A 14800-nucleotide genomic window follows, 5' to 3' on the forward strand; every position below is an offset into this window, starting at 1 on the left:
AAAAAAATGCAATGCTTCTTGTACTATACCTTGGGAATGTAATTGTTTTTCAGACTGGCGGAAGGTATATAATAAATTTACCAGTTTGTTTCACATCAATCAGCTTGTTTCCATTCCATCACTGTCTCTTTTATTCCATAGGCTTCTACTTGAAGAGCCTTCCATGCAGCATGTTATCAAACATTTTTTTTTCTGGATCTATGAAGACAGTCAGTCAATCTGTTTATATGAATAGCTTAGCACACATTGTAAACTATGGCTCTGTGAATGTTCATGTAAATCCTACATTGGATTCTTCAGTAACGTGAGCAGCACAGAAGATGACACTTCCTTCTTGGATAGTCAGAGAATTTACCACCAGTGGTTTTGCTTTTACAGCTAAACCTACGGAGGAAAATGATTTCATGGAAGGGGGGGGGGGGGTGTTGGTGCTGGTGCATGCTGCTGTTTGCCCCCTAGGCAAATTTGCACACAACCCCAGAGAGGAGAATTTAAAGCATTTAAAGTTACTCAACAGTTGGATTATATGGTTGTATGGCAGGTTTTCCTCTAACAGCTGCAGTTCACACTGCGTGATCATTGTACCATACAAGCTGAAAACATCATGTGGCCATTGCCTACAAATTCCTCTCTTGGCACTGTTGCTCAGCCAAACTGCCATCATTTTAAAATTGCATTATTTAATGCACTCATTTTTATTTCCTGAACTTGGGAAAACAAGGACCTCATTTTTGTGGTAAATATCAGCAGTTTTAATTATAGATTGCTGCATTATAAGCAGGCTTCAAAAGTTGCAAAATATTCATTAGGTTTCTGACCCAGTTTTATATCAGCCTTATAATACACTAGATAGTTACATACAAATTAGAAAATTTATTTAGGAGACATGTCAATATAACTATTTCATAATGAAAGAAATGACTACACAAAAGGTGAAAAAAAAACAATGACCAAAAACCACAAAAATGCAAAAAGTTGTGCTTTTTAATTCTGTACTTGAGAAAAATTAAACCAATGAACGAATATAAAAAGGTCAAAAATTCCAAACAGAATACAATACTTCATAAAAAGGTCTTCTGCCTTTTGGGGGGTGGGGTAACTTTATAAAACAAATCACTGCACAAATACAGAGACAACCTTTTTTAAAAATAAGGTGTTTTGTATTACTATGTACAAATAATTCCATCACTAAACCAACACAAAAATCCTGTCAATACAACACAGAAGCACATGGACCACAAACACACTTTTTATATTGAATATGCAGAAATTGTGAACATACCAGGACAAATCATATCTGACATACAACAAAAAAAACAACCAATGGAAACAAAAAAGTGGCAACTTAACTAGCTTATAAGACAAATGCTGGAAGTGCATGTAAATGACATACAAATAGAACATGCCTTCGATGCTCAGTAATAGGCACCTTTTATAACAATGCAAAAAACTTGTCTATTTAAATAAGCAATAATAGTAGCAGAGATACAAACTCCAAATCAGTCAGTTTTAAAGTATCACCACAACTCAAAATACATTTAAGGGAAACTTTTACTCTTTCCAAGGGCAAACATTATTTGGATCCTTTATGTATATCCTGCATTTAAATATAATCAAAAGTAAAACAAACATTATCAGACCAACAGAATGTGTTTGTTAAATCTTTGTTTAAAAACAACTTTTAAATATGTATTTATCAAGTACAATCCATGGTTCTATCGTAAGATGAGCATTTTAGGGAGGATACATTGGAGTTTAGCCATTAACAATGCAATAAATACATCAAGATCATTAAGCTACAAAGCCATGTAAACATGAAAAGAAACTGCACTATAAAAAGTGAGTTAATATTTAGGCTATACATTAAAAAATTAGCCAAGAATGCATTGCAAATAGTTCAATTTGAAAACCCAATTTACAGGAACAGAGTTCAATCAATTGTATAATTGAACAAGCTGTGAATGTTCATAGTTTAATTGTTAGCGATCAAGGACAATTTGAAAACAGGCTATTTATAAATCAGAACAATTAAAATCCTACCAAATAGGTTTTTTTCTCTTTCCTCCCACCCCGCCACTATTTTTTCCTAGTGTTAACAGATGCACTAACTTGAATTATGGTCTGTACAAAAGGACTCATGTTCTAGCTGGTAATTACCTTGTTGACCACCTTTTACTAATCCTTTTTTTCCCCAAAAACACACCTATGTATTCCAAACTAAACAGTGCACAGTACAAGATGTGACTATATATCGGTTGGCTACAATTGACATGATACACAGGCTAAAGGTTCATACTCAGGACTATGAATCAGATTCTCTACTAAGCAGAGTTGCTGAAAATGAAGACAAGTTAATAGCTTTTGAAAAATACAAGTGATATGGCATGAAAGAAGTTAACATGTGTATAGATGGTCAACATTTGATGGATATTTAACAGATTTTGGCAGCTTCTACTACATGCCATTTTTACAGAAATCATAAGCCCTACAATGTGGGAACAGGCTACTTGGCCCAACCAGTTCACTGTTGTCCATTTCCACCTTGACCTCAAGGCATAAATGAAGAGGTCGGTATAAAAACCACATTTTTGTGACTAGATGATCACCGGCAATAAATTGGAAAGAAAAATATAATTGAAAAATGCTGAGTCAAGAGAAAAAAAAAGGAGGTATTGCAAAAACAAAAAAAAAAAGAGGAAAATCACAAATTATTGCGATTTGTTTCTTTTTGCATCAGGGATGATTTAAGACCAGCAACTGCCTGCTGCTGCAAAGATCTCCACTGTTCTAAATCAAGGGCATCTCACGAATCAACCTAGAGAAAAATGAACCAAAGGCAGTAAAAAGTCAGTGTTTTTGTCTGAAAATAGAGTACTCACAAAAATGGAACAAACATACAGCAATGCTCCTGATAAGTATCATAACTTCAAGTGGCAATGAAGCTCCACTGTGCAATATCTCGGTCAGAAATATGCTCCTACAAAGTGCACATTGGATTCAGCAAGTTACAACTCAAACTGAGCAAATTTAGAAGCTAATTTAAACAAAAAAATCAGTAGAGACAGAACTGAATATTTCCTAAAGAAACTAGCACCTAACTTTATTACAATACAAATTTTGCAGGGCTTATGAAAAAAGGAGATTCTGTAGCTATTCCAAACTTACTTTTATAGAACACTAATAGATATAATTTCTAGTAATTGAAAAAAAACATCCTTGTAAAGCTATCGAGACTCTACATGAAGCTCAAGATTTACATAATTCTGAAGCCACAGATTAATCTCTGATTTAAAAGGCAGCACATAATATAATGGGTCTGCAGTGGATTTTCAGGGGGGGGGGTGGAAAATGAGAAAAAGAGAAGAAAGATTGCAGATGTGAATTTTTAAATACAGGGCACAGGCGTGCTGTTGATAGAAATGAATATTAACATCAGCTTTAAATGGAGCTTTTCCATCTGCAATATGCATCCAGTTGTGTGAGAACAATGGTAAGCATAAATTTTCTTGCCCACAAATCTGTATTCAGGAATGACAAGTATTTTAGGCAAAGAACACAATAAGTAATCTTCAATCAAATACAACTTCCAACATTTAGAATATTTATGTATCATTCTTCAGCAAAGATAAATCAAAGTCATGCTTTAACAGTACCTAAATAACAAGCTAACCATTCATTTCAAAAACTTTAAATGTGTGGTTTAGCGATCAGAGGATACGTGTTATCATTTCCTCCAGTCCTATACATTCATTTGCTACCCAGTGGACAGTACATACAGTAGCAGGAATCAATACCATTTTTAAAAATGTTGTTTAAAAGTTTGGAGGATAAACAAGTGAGGGTTGAAACAAAAAGCAGTGCATTCTTTACAGTACAGAAGTGGATTTTAAAACAATGCAATTAACAGTCCCAAGATTTCTTTTAAATCATAGGTGTAGATAAATTCAATACCCAAATTATCTATGATAAAACATTCAAGAAAAATTAAAAAGTTGTGAAAATACAAATATTGAAAATTTAAGAGATTAAATGATCAGTAATGGGAAGTACATATGGGATAGTTCAAGTCGTCTGAGGATTAGTGATTTATAGGTTTAATCTCAAAAGTTCTGACAGAAATAGTTAAAATGAGATAAGCAGCAGCTCCGACCCCCATTAACAACTATTGAAACTATCAAAAGAGCAAATTTACGCTCATGCAAAGAGCGACAAGGTCTGTGCCAGAAGCAATTCTGCATCAAGAACAACCAAATTTCTATTTTCTTACCCTCCTGTGAAAAAATAATTCAAGATCATTTATCCCCAGAGGGAGAGACTGCCACATCAACCAAATTTAAAATAAGACATGAAATGCAAGGCAAAATAAATTGTACATAAACTTAGTTGAACAACATTACAGGATTGTACATTAATCTCATTCTGTAACAACATATCGACAGCACAATCATGCATTGTTATCCAATTCCAACAAATTCCTTCTTGCTTTTACACAAGGTTACAGATTTCTGAAAACCACTGAGTAACTAGGCAGCATACTAAGTGGTTTTAAATAAACATGACATTTTTGGCTTCAAGTAGGATTCAAGTTAAACATTGCTATTTAAGTTCTGCTTGGCCTCTAGTTTCCAGCCATAAGACATTTTAGCCAAATTAGAACAAAAGGCACACCTCCCCTCTAAAAGCAAAATCATTTGACCCATTTGCTCTTGTACTCTGATTGTCTTGAGTGTTGGTGTCTCCTTGCATTGGTCAACTGGTGGACCACCCATACCTTCACTTCCAATTGATTCATCCCCTTAAGTTTGGGAATAGCAGCTGTCAAATATTTGTACCAAGATCACCCAGTTTGAGATTGTGCTTCACTTTCCTTAATTCAGTCATATTGAATCCCAAAAGCACATATGGTTTGTACTTCATTGCTTTCAAGCAGAGCCTTTGCTTATTGCCAAAGACAAAGGCAACATCATTTTTCCATAGCCACAAGATTGAAGATAACATCTCAATTTCTTTATTACTGGGGTATGGCTGCTTGTGAAAGTAGTCAAGTAGGAATAGCTTTCTTTCTTCATATGAGCGATCCTCAAAGCCTTTTGGAACTAGTGCCAAGACCGTAGATGGGTCCAGTAATGGTGGAGAATGTAGAGTGTTTGCAGAGTCAGTTAACGCCACAGGGGAGACATCAAAATTATTTGCTATCACATCAGTTTTTATTCGTTTAGGAGAAGGCAACGCCAAGTCTCTCTTACCCCCATTCGTAAGTTCATTATTGCACTTCGTGGCGGTTTCTGGAAATTCACGCTTTGATTGAACACCACTCTTTGACAAAATATCACTTTGCTGTTTATTAAGGCCTCGACAACGCAACAGATGAAGAGATATTGTTGAAGTTGTCATGCTGTCTGTGTATACACCAAGACAGTGAATGCACTTGAAAGCCGGTATCCTCAGCAGTGGATGAACCATTGACGCTACATGATGATCTTCTTGCAAGTGGTTTTCATAGGTTATGCTTGAAAAGTGTTCTGAACAAAAGGGACATTTTGAACTTTGGGGCTCTATTACATTTTCTTCCATATTAATTTCATCTGTTTGCCTGCACACCTCAATTACTAAAGGTGCATGAGGGGTAGACATTTTGTTTGGAATAAGTGTTAAATGGATATCATTAGGACCCATTTTAGCTTCTGGCAATTTAACTGTTAAATTAAAACTACCACCATTTATTTCATGAACAGTTGATACTCCATCTTTAACATTTTCAACAGCTTCAAATCTCAATCCAGCATGCATAGCCTTCACATGCTCTGAAAATTTTGGGAGCTCATGGAATGTCAGAGAACAGAACAAACAAGTCAGGCCATGCATTAGCAAGTGGGACATTAGTACATTTTTATCCATATAACTTCGACAGAAAAGACACTTACTTGTTTGAGCACGCACTCTCTGCAAGTAAGTAGCACAGGCTACAATCTTCTCTGGTTTATCAGAATATTCCTCAATTTTATGTGCTGTTGCAACATGATTATCATAAGCACTCAGTGGCAGCAATGCACTGCACACTGAGCAACTCTTCCACTGTTGAGCCTTGATATTTTGTGCAGTATAGTCAACAGCAGCTGCAGGTTCTGCTGCACTCTGCTTCTGTTCCCCTGTTGCAGACATCACTGCAATTTCAGCAGATGATCCTTTTGTTTGTTGTTGAGAAACAGAAGTAAATGTATTTGTTTGGGAAATATTAAGTGGCACTTGCGATGTAGAAAACACCCCAGGTTTGTTACTCAGTATACTACCTGGAGTAACAGGCAAAGAAAACTGAACTGGGGTTAGAGTGTATGCAGGTACACCATTGACATGCTTGTTGCTTTGAATCAAGTGTCTCACTGTCTGGGAATTAGTTGGCAGGGCATTTCTGGGAATATTAGCTCCTGCTGTATGATCCACAGTCAATCCTGGTGGCATCAAAAACGCCTGAGGAAGGACCGGATTTACTGCTCGGATTGTAAGGTTATTCTGAGTGACCTGAAAAGTAGCAGATACAAGGTTAACAGGTGCTGGTTTTGGAAAACCTCCAGGACCAGCAGTGGACACAGTTACTGGAACAACATTGTTTTGCAAAGGGAAAGAGCTCATGCTTGGTCTTAATGATCCCAAAGCTACTGGTTTAATACTTTGAGGAAGTGTCAATATATTAACAGCCTGTTGCATAGGTGATCTCACACAGGAAGTTGACGGTATAGGTAAGGTAATATTTGCTGTTGATGCCACACTTGGAAATATTGATCCAACTGGTCTGATACTTTGTGCTGGTGCAGCCGATTTAACACAGGAAAGCACATGTCCTGTTAATTTGGGATTAAGCGGTGGTACTGGTGATCTCACACTTGGGAGCACTGGCAGAGAAACATTGCTCCCCTGAGCCTTAGGAGCAATGTGCAGCCTAGGGCTGAGCTCAGTTACATGCCCAATTGTAGCTTTTACAGGACCTACCACTTCTTTATGTCTATCCAGGATATGATATAGAAAGGCATCATAGGTGACCATTTTCATTTGGCATCCTTTACAAAAATACTTATATACAGAAAGTAATACCGGTTCCTCCACCTGACCAATGTAATTATTTAATAAATTGCCAAAGTGTGAAAGAAAAACATGTTTCTTCATGGCATACAATGACACCTCTTTGTACGAGCATACCCTGCAAAAATAAACAGGCTGGACTAGGTTTGATATTTTGCCCTGAAACATTTTGGGTTGAATCGGTCTTATTTGATCTGTATTCACATGGTTGGCAGTGTTGTACACTTTCCGAGAATCAGAATGAAATATTTTAACATGTTTTTTCATACTTTTCTGATGAGAGATAAATGTGCAATTAGGACAACTAGTCATCAGTTCTACATCCATCTCATCCTCATGGGAACATCGCATATGACTTTTATAAGCAGAAATAAATTTTGTTGAAAAATTGCATAGGCTGCAGCAATATGGTTTTGTTCGGTAAGCCTGCAAACAAGAATAAAGACATTTTTAAAATAGAATAGAAATTAGACAGATTTACATAGCACTTTACAGCCATAGGTTGAGAGTTGCTTTGAACTGACCTGTGAAGTCCGTAATGATTTCTTCTACAGCGCAATAGTCAAGTTCCTGTGACCTTGCACCATACAAGAATCACGCAATACAAATAAAATATTGGGAATGCAACTGTGCTATAGCCAACACACATTTTTTTAAAAAATGATGTGCTTTAGAAACAGTATCCCCTACTCAATCTCATTACAGCAAATTTGCATTGATAAAAATGCATGCTATAGCAGAACAACCTGTACTTTACAAGTGCAGTTACGTTTTATGCAAACAAATAGCCAAATTACACACATGGTTTAAAAGCAGTAACTTGATTTTTGTTTTGAATTTCAAAAAGGTTTAGTCGAAGAATAAATGTTGATTAAGACATCAGGGGAAAAAAAAAAATCAGATAAATCTTTAGTGTTAATACTTCATTAACAAGATACGTTAACACAATCTCTTCATACTTAATCTATCCAAATAATAGTCCAATATAACATTTCTGATATGACTTTCTACTAAAAGTAAAGACTTTTTGTCTAACAAGGTTTTGGGATTTGAACCCAGACCTTCTATCCCAAGAGACAGGGATACTATGACAAGACCGCAAATCTGTTTTTTTTCAATGTACAGTCAACTATTCAGACAAAGATTGCATACCTGATCTTCAAGCATTGCTATTGTGACATGATAGAGTCATACAGAATGGAGACAGGCCCTTTGGTCCAATTTGTTCATGTTAACCACTTCCAAAACCAAACTAGTCCCACTTGTTTAAACTTGGTCCACATCCCTCTCATTCAGGTACTTATCCAAATGTCTTTTAAAAATGTTATGTTATAACTGTACCTGTATCCACCACTTCCTCTGGCAGTTCATTCCACATATGATCTACTCTAAAAACAGATGCCCGTGTCCTTGTTAAATCTTTCTCCTCTCACCTTAAAAATATGTCCCCTAGGTTTGAACTCCCTCAGCATAGAGAAAAGACCCTTGCTACACACCTTATTCACCTCACTCAATTTCAAAGTCTCTATAAAGGTCACCTCTCAACCTCCTGCACTTCAGTGAAAATAGTCCCAGCCTATTCAGCTTCAGTTTATAACTCAAACCTTCCATTCCCAGCAACGTCCTGGTAAATCTCTTCTGAACCATCTGCAATTTAATGATCTTCTTCAGAGAGAAGGGTGATCAGAGTTATATGCAGTATTCCAGAAAAGACCTCACCAAGATATCCCAATTCTTATACTCCAGAGTCTGAGCAATGAAAATAAGTGTGCTAAATGCCTTTAACCAACCTGTCTATATAGAGTCATAGAGATGCACAGCACAGAAAATGGCCCTTCAGTCCAACTCATCCATGCTGGCCAAATATCCTAAACCAATCTAGCCCCATTTGCCAGCACTTGGCCCATATTCCTCTAAACACTTCCTATTCATATACCCATCCAGATGCCTTTAAATGGTGTAATTGTACCAGTCTCCACCACTTCCTCTGGCATCTCATTCCATACACACCGGCCTCTGCGTGAAAAAGTTGCCCCTAAGATCTCTTTTAAACTTTTCCCCTCTCACCCTAAACCTATGACCCCCTGTTCTTAACTCCCCCACCCCAAGGAAAGACCTTGTTTATTTTCCCTATCCATGCCCCTCATGATTTTATAAACCTCTATAAAAAGGTCACCCCTCAGTCTCTGACACTCCAGGGAAAACAGCCCCAGCCTATTCAACCTCTCCCTATAGCTCAAACCCTCCAACATCCTTGTAAATCTTTTCTGAACCCTTTCAAGTTTTACAACATCCTTCCTATAGGAGGGAGACCAGAATTGCATGCAATATTCTAAAAGTGGCCTAACCAACATCCTGTACAGCCTCAACACGACCTCCGAACTTCTATAGTCAATGCTCTGACCCATAAAGGAAAGCATACCAAACGCTGTCTTCACTATCCTTTCTACCTGCAACTCTAGCGCGATGAAAATTTCAGAGTCGTATGTATCTGAAGTCCTGAGATATCAATTAACAGGATAAATGTTGATAATGGATTCGAGGTTTACTGAACGTACCCCAAACTCAAAGCAGGTTGCACCTGTTGTTATCTTTGTTAGAGGCATAATCCAGCAAAAAATTTGCATTAACAAATGTAAGAATTCATTTTACGTGCATGTATTAAAATTCAAGGAAATACTTGGGATTACCTTTGGCCTTTTGACTGGCTGCCATACTGAAACGTCATTCCACGTTGTGTTTTTTATGTAGTATTCCCCTGGATTATAACTTTTAAATTCCTGAAAGCATATAAACATTTTCATTTGTCACAAATTTACATAAGATAAAAAGGTTACCAAAAATAATATTTTTTAATATACATTAAAAGGGAAGACCATGGGTAGCATGGTGGCTCAGTGGTTAGCACTGCTACCTCAGAGCACCAGGGACACTGGTTTGATTCCTGACTCAGGCAACTATCTATATGGAGTTTGCACATTCTCCCAGTGTCTGCGCGTTTCCTCCCATAATCCAAAGATGTGCAGGTCAGGTGAACTGGCCATGCTAAATTGCCCATAGGGTTAGGTGCATTAGACTAGATTCCTTAGTGTGGAAACAGGCCCTTCGGCCCAACAAGTCCACACCAACCCTCCAAAGAGCAGCCCACCCAGACGCATTCCCCTACATTTACCCCTTCGTCTAACACTATGGGCAATTTAGCATGGCCAATTCACCTAACCTGCACATCTTTGGACTGTGGGAGGAAACCGGAGCACCCGGAGGAAACCCACGTAGACACGGGAGAACGTGCAAACTCCACACAGTCAGTTGCCAGAGGCAGGAATTGAACCCGGGTCTCTGGTGCTGTGAGGTAGCAGTGCTAACCACTGTGCCACCCAGGGGTAAATATAGGGTAGGGAAATAGGTCTGAATGGGTTACTCTTCAGAGGGTCAGAGTGGACATGTTGGGCTGAAAGGCCCGTTTCCATACAGTGAGGAAGCTAATCTAAGACCAGTAAATTGGTAACTCACAGCAAGCATAACATATCTCCAAACAGTTTTTGACATGGCATTCAGCAATATTCTGGACCAGCAGCAGACATCAGGAAATGAACACATTCAGCAGAAATGAAAGTGGTACCTTACTTCAGATTGTTAGTTAACCAGCTCATAATATTCGAGGAGAAAGTGAGGACTGCAGATGCTGGAGATCAGAGCTGAAAACGTGTTGCTGGATGTGATACCACCTCTGATGCTCACGCTCTTGCTAACACTGTACAAGGGGTATTTTTACGTACACTCACCAGAGAAAAATGTTTTTCTACCACCACAAAACAGGCTTAAATTAACTTTTGACTTCAGAATCCAGTATGGGAAATCTGAGATCCTTTTTCCTGGAGCTTTCATTTACCGGAGTTAATGTTCTCAGCTCTCAGCTTCAAACAACCTTCTCAGGTCTGGTCTGGGACGATCCTTACCCCAAGGAAATCTAGTTTTGCCATTTCCTGCGTGTGTGCGTGTGTTTGTTCTCCAAGCAATGGGTGTTTTTCTTATGTTTAACATAACAGCTGTTCACCTTGTTTGTGTAAACTCTCCTGAAGTATATGAAAACCCATGACTTCTGAAAGCTGCTCCCTTAAGGTGTCTTACTAAAAAAATAGAAATTGCCCCATCTAAATCACGATTGGGGGAAGGTGGTGGTAGGACAATATTGGTGTAAAACATATTGTAAGTTTTGTGGAACTTAGATGGTTACTAATTTTAATGCTTTCTAATTTATCAGATCTTCACTGATCTTGCTGTAATTCTGTCTGATCTGAATTTCAGAAAATTGACTGCTGTAACTTTTGTGCATCCCTTGTAGTACTGCTGTGGTTCAGATGTAAATGTCTAAGATCCATCCATGTTCTTGATATGTGAGCAATTGACTCAAATGATATTGACTTTGTATAGTAATTGCTAATTTTATGAGCAGAAAATGTGTTGCTGGAAGAGTGCAGCAGGTCAGGCAGCATCCAAGGAACAGGAGAATTGAAGTTTCGGGTATCAGCCCTTCTTCAGGAATGAGGAAAGTGTATCCAGCAGGCTAAGATAAAAGGTAGGGAGGAGGGACTTGGGGGATTGGGCGTTGGAATGCGATAGGTGGAGGGAAGTCAAGGTGAGGGTGATAGGCTGGAGTGGGGTGGGGGCGGAGAGGTCAGGAAGAAGGTGCTGAGTTCGAGGGATTTGATGGAGACAAGGTGGGGGGAGGGGAAATGAGGAAACTGGAGAAATCTGAGTTCATCCCTTGTGGTTGGAGGGTTCCTAGGTGGAAGATGAGGTGCTCTTCCTCCAGCTGTCGTGTTGCTATGGTCTGGTGATGGAGGAGTCCAAGGACCTGCATGTCCTTGGTAGAGTGAGAGGGGGAGTTGAAGTGTTGGGCCACGGGGTGGTTGGTCCGGGTGCCCCAGAGGTGTTCTCTGAAAATGTTCCGCAAGTAGGCGGTCTGTCTCCCCAATATAGAGGAGGCCACATCGGGTGCAGCGGATGCAATAGATGGTGTGTGGGGAGGTGCAGGTGAATTTGTGGCGGATATGGAAGTCCCTTGGGGCCTTGGAGGGAGTTAAGCCGGGAGTTTCTTGCAGTTGCAGGGGAAGGTGCCGGGAGTGGAGGTCGGGTTGGTGGGGGGTGTGGACCTGAAGAGGGAGTCACTGAGGGAGTGGTCTTTTCAGAATGCTGATAGGGGAGGGGAGGGGAAGGAAATATGTCCCTGGTGGTGGGGTCTGTTTGGAGGTGGCGGAAGTGACTTAATAATTTGCTTATAGGATTGCGGAATAGGCCAGCATTTATTGCCCATCTGTAACTGCTTGAGTCGGTGATTGCAAACGGCACTAAAAACTGTAGAAACCCTTGGACATAAAGATATTATATACATACACAAACCTCAATTATCCAAATATCAATTATCTGAAGACCTCAAGGTCCTGATAAAAACATTACAATCAAAGAGGTTTTTCCAACACCGATCCAGTCTTTTGTTTAATGATTAAAAATGAACTCTGCTTCATGAAATGCTGCCAAGAACAGTCCTGGACATAGATGGGAGTCCAGGCACTCACTTTAAATGACAGACCACCTGCCCCACCCACCCCCCCCCCCCCCCCCTCTCTCTTTCCCCAGAGTTCTACACATGGGTGTACCCTAAACTCCCCTTCCCCAGATAATCTGCAAAGGTGGAACTTGACAAAAAAAGTTGGCATGTGGCTGCATGTGATATTTTGAGACTCAACCCTGAAGGCAGCAGTCTTGCTGTTGTTGACTAGTCCAGCTGCCTAGGGTGGGAATGTAGACGGGGGGCGGGGGGGGAAGAGGAAAGAGAAGGTGTGTGCAGGGGTTGGGGTGAACTCGCACAGTGTGCTGCTGCTTAGTCTCCTGAATAGGGAGCTTGACTTCGCAAGTGCTGACTGTGTCAATCCCACTCAACTGATGAAGGTGGAGGTGGGGGCAGGGGCTGGGTGGGAGGCTTCAGCATTGCTACAGGTCCCTTACACACAAGCGTGTGTTTGCTTAGAAACAAACCCTGAGGCAGAGAGATGGAGCAAGGCAGGCAGAGTGAGGAAAAAAAAGGAAACTTCCAAAAACTCGAGCTCCACAGGAGAGGAATTGAATCAATTATCCGAACGAAATACTGCCCACTTTAGATAAATCGAGGTTCCTACACACACACACGATAGACAGTGAGTTCCAAGAATCTTGTTGTGCAAAACTTTAGCTACTAAGCTTTCATTCCATTCATCCAGCTCGGATATAGACTGTAAAAGTTGATAACCCAGCATAGACACCTGTGGGACTCCACTCATCACACTTGCCTAGCTTTTTCTCCCCGATGCTACAAAGTTACTCTCTACATTATTACCTCTTATTTTGCATGGTAACTCATGTGGCACCTCCTCAAATGCCTTTCAGAAATTCAAATAGAGTATGCCAACATTCTGGATTAGTGGTGCTGGAAGAGCACAGCAGTTCAGGCAGCATCCAAGTAGCTTCAAAATCGACATTTCGGGCAAAAGCCCTTCATCAGGAATAAAGGCAGTGAGCCTGAAGCGTGGAGGGATAAGCTAGAGGAGGGTGGGGGTGGGGAGAAAGTAGCATAGCGTACAATGGGTGAGTGGGGGAGGGGATGAAGGTGATAGGTCAAGGAGGAGAGGGTGGAGTGGATAGGTGGAAAAGAAGATAGGCAGGTAGGACAAGTCAAGGGGACAGTTACTGGATGTGCAAGTAAATCTTTGATGGATGCGGTCTCCTCTACATTGGGGCATCCACTAATATCATTTATTGTATCCGTTGCCCCCGATGCGGTCTCCTCTACATTGGGGAGACTGGGCGCCTCCTAGCAGAGCGCTTTAGGGAACATCTCCGAGACACCCACACCAATCAACCACACCGCCCCGTGGCCCAACATTTCAACTCCCCCTCCCAACTCTGCCGAGGACATGGAGGTCCTGGGCCTCCTTCACCGCCGCTCCCTCACCACCAGACGCCTGGAGGAAGAATGCCTCATCTTCCGCCTTGGAACACTTCAACCCCAAGGCATCAATGTGAACTTCAACAGTTTCCTCATTTCCCCTTCCCCCACCTCACCCTAGTTCTAAACTTCCAGCTCAGTAACTGTCCCCATAACTTGTCCGGACTTGTCCTACCTGCCTATCTTCTTTTCCACCTATCCACTCCACCCTCTCCTCCTTAACCTATCACCTTCATCCCCTCCCCCCCCACCCATGTACTCTATGCTACTTTCTCCCCACCCCCACCCTTCTCTAGCTTATCTCTCCACGCTTCAGGCTCACTGCCTTTATTCCTGATGAAGGGCTTTTGCCCGAAACGTTGATTTCGAAGCTACTTGGATGCTGCCTGAACTGCTGTGCTCTTCCAGCACCACCAATCCAGAATCTGGTTTCCAGCATCTGCAGTCATTGTTTTTACCAGAGTATGCCAACAGTAGTGTTCTTAAATCTTTTCACTGTAGGGATGAATTTCAAGAAAAAAAATCCGAAGTAATAGATTGTTAATTTTAGTAAACAAATAATTCTGGATGTAGGTTTGCTCACTCCAGAACCTCAACCAGAGATACAAACCTTTTCAAAACTTGCAAACAAGTAACAAAAATTTGCTATTTAACAAGTGCCAAGCAGAAGTAACCCCCTAAAAGCTATTTTGTTAGGAAGCAGAGCTAGAGACAAACTAGGACCCATATCCTGGTCAC

General features: G+C 40.3%; 1 protein-coding gene across 5 annotated transcripts in view; it reads right to left on the reverse strand.

Annotated features, from left to right (window-relative positions):
* Positions 1 to 966: 966 nt before the first annotated feature.
* The window catches only part of LOC140465039 (activity-dependent neuroprotector homeobox protein 2-like), a 40431-nt gene continuing 26597 nt past the window's right edge, over positions 967 to 14800 (reverse strand). For all 5 annotated transcript variants that reach the window (XM_072560858.1, XM_072560856.1, XM_072560855.1 and 2 more), the window contains 2 exons: positions 9768 to 9857; positions 967 to 7503 (listed from right to left, as the gene is read on the reverse strand). In XM_072560858.1, the coding sequence (XP_072416959.1) occupies positions 4819 to 7428 (2610 nt within the window). In that variant the 5' untranslated portion in view covers positions 7429 to 7503; positions 9768 to 9857 and the 3' untranslated portion in view covers positions 967 to 4818. The remainder of the gene's footprint in view (positions 7504 to 9767; positions 9858 to 14800) is intronic.

This window comes from Chiloscyllium punctatum, chromosome 41 (assembly GCF_047496795.1).
Source record: "Chiloscyllium punctatum isolate Juve2018m chromosome 41, sChiPun1.3, whole genome shotgun sequence".
NCBI lineage: Eukaryota > Metazoa > Chordata > Chondrichthyes > Orectolobiformes > Hemiscylliidae > Chiloscyllium > Chiloscyllium punctatum.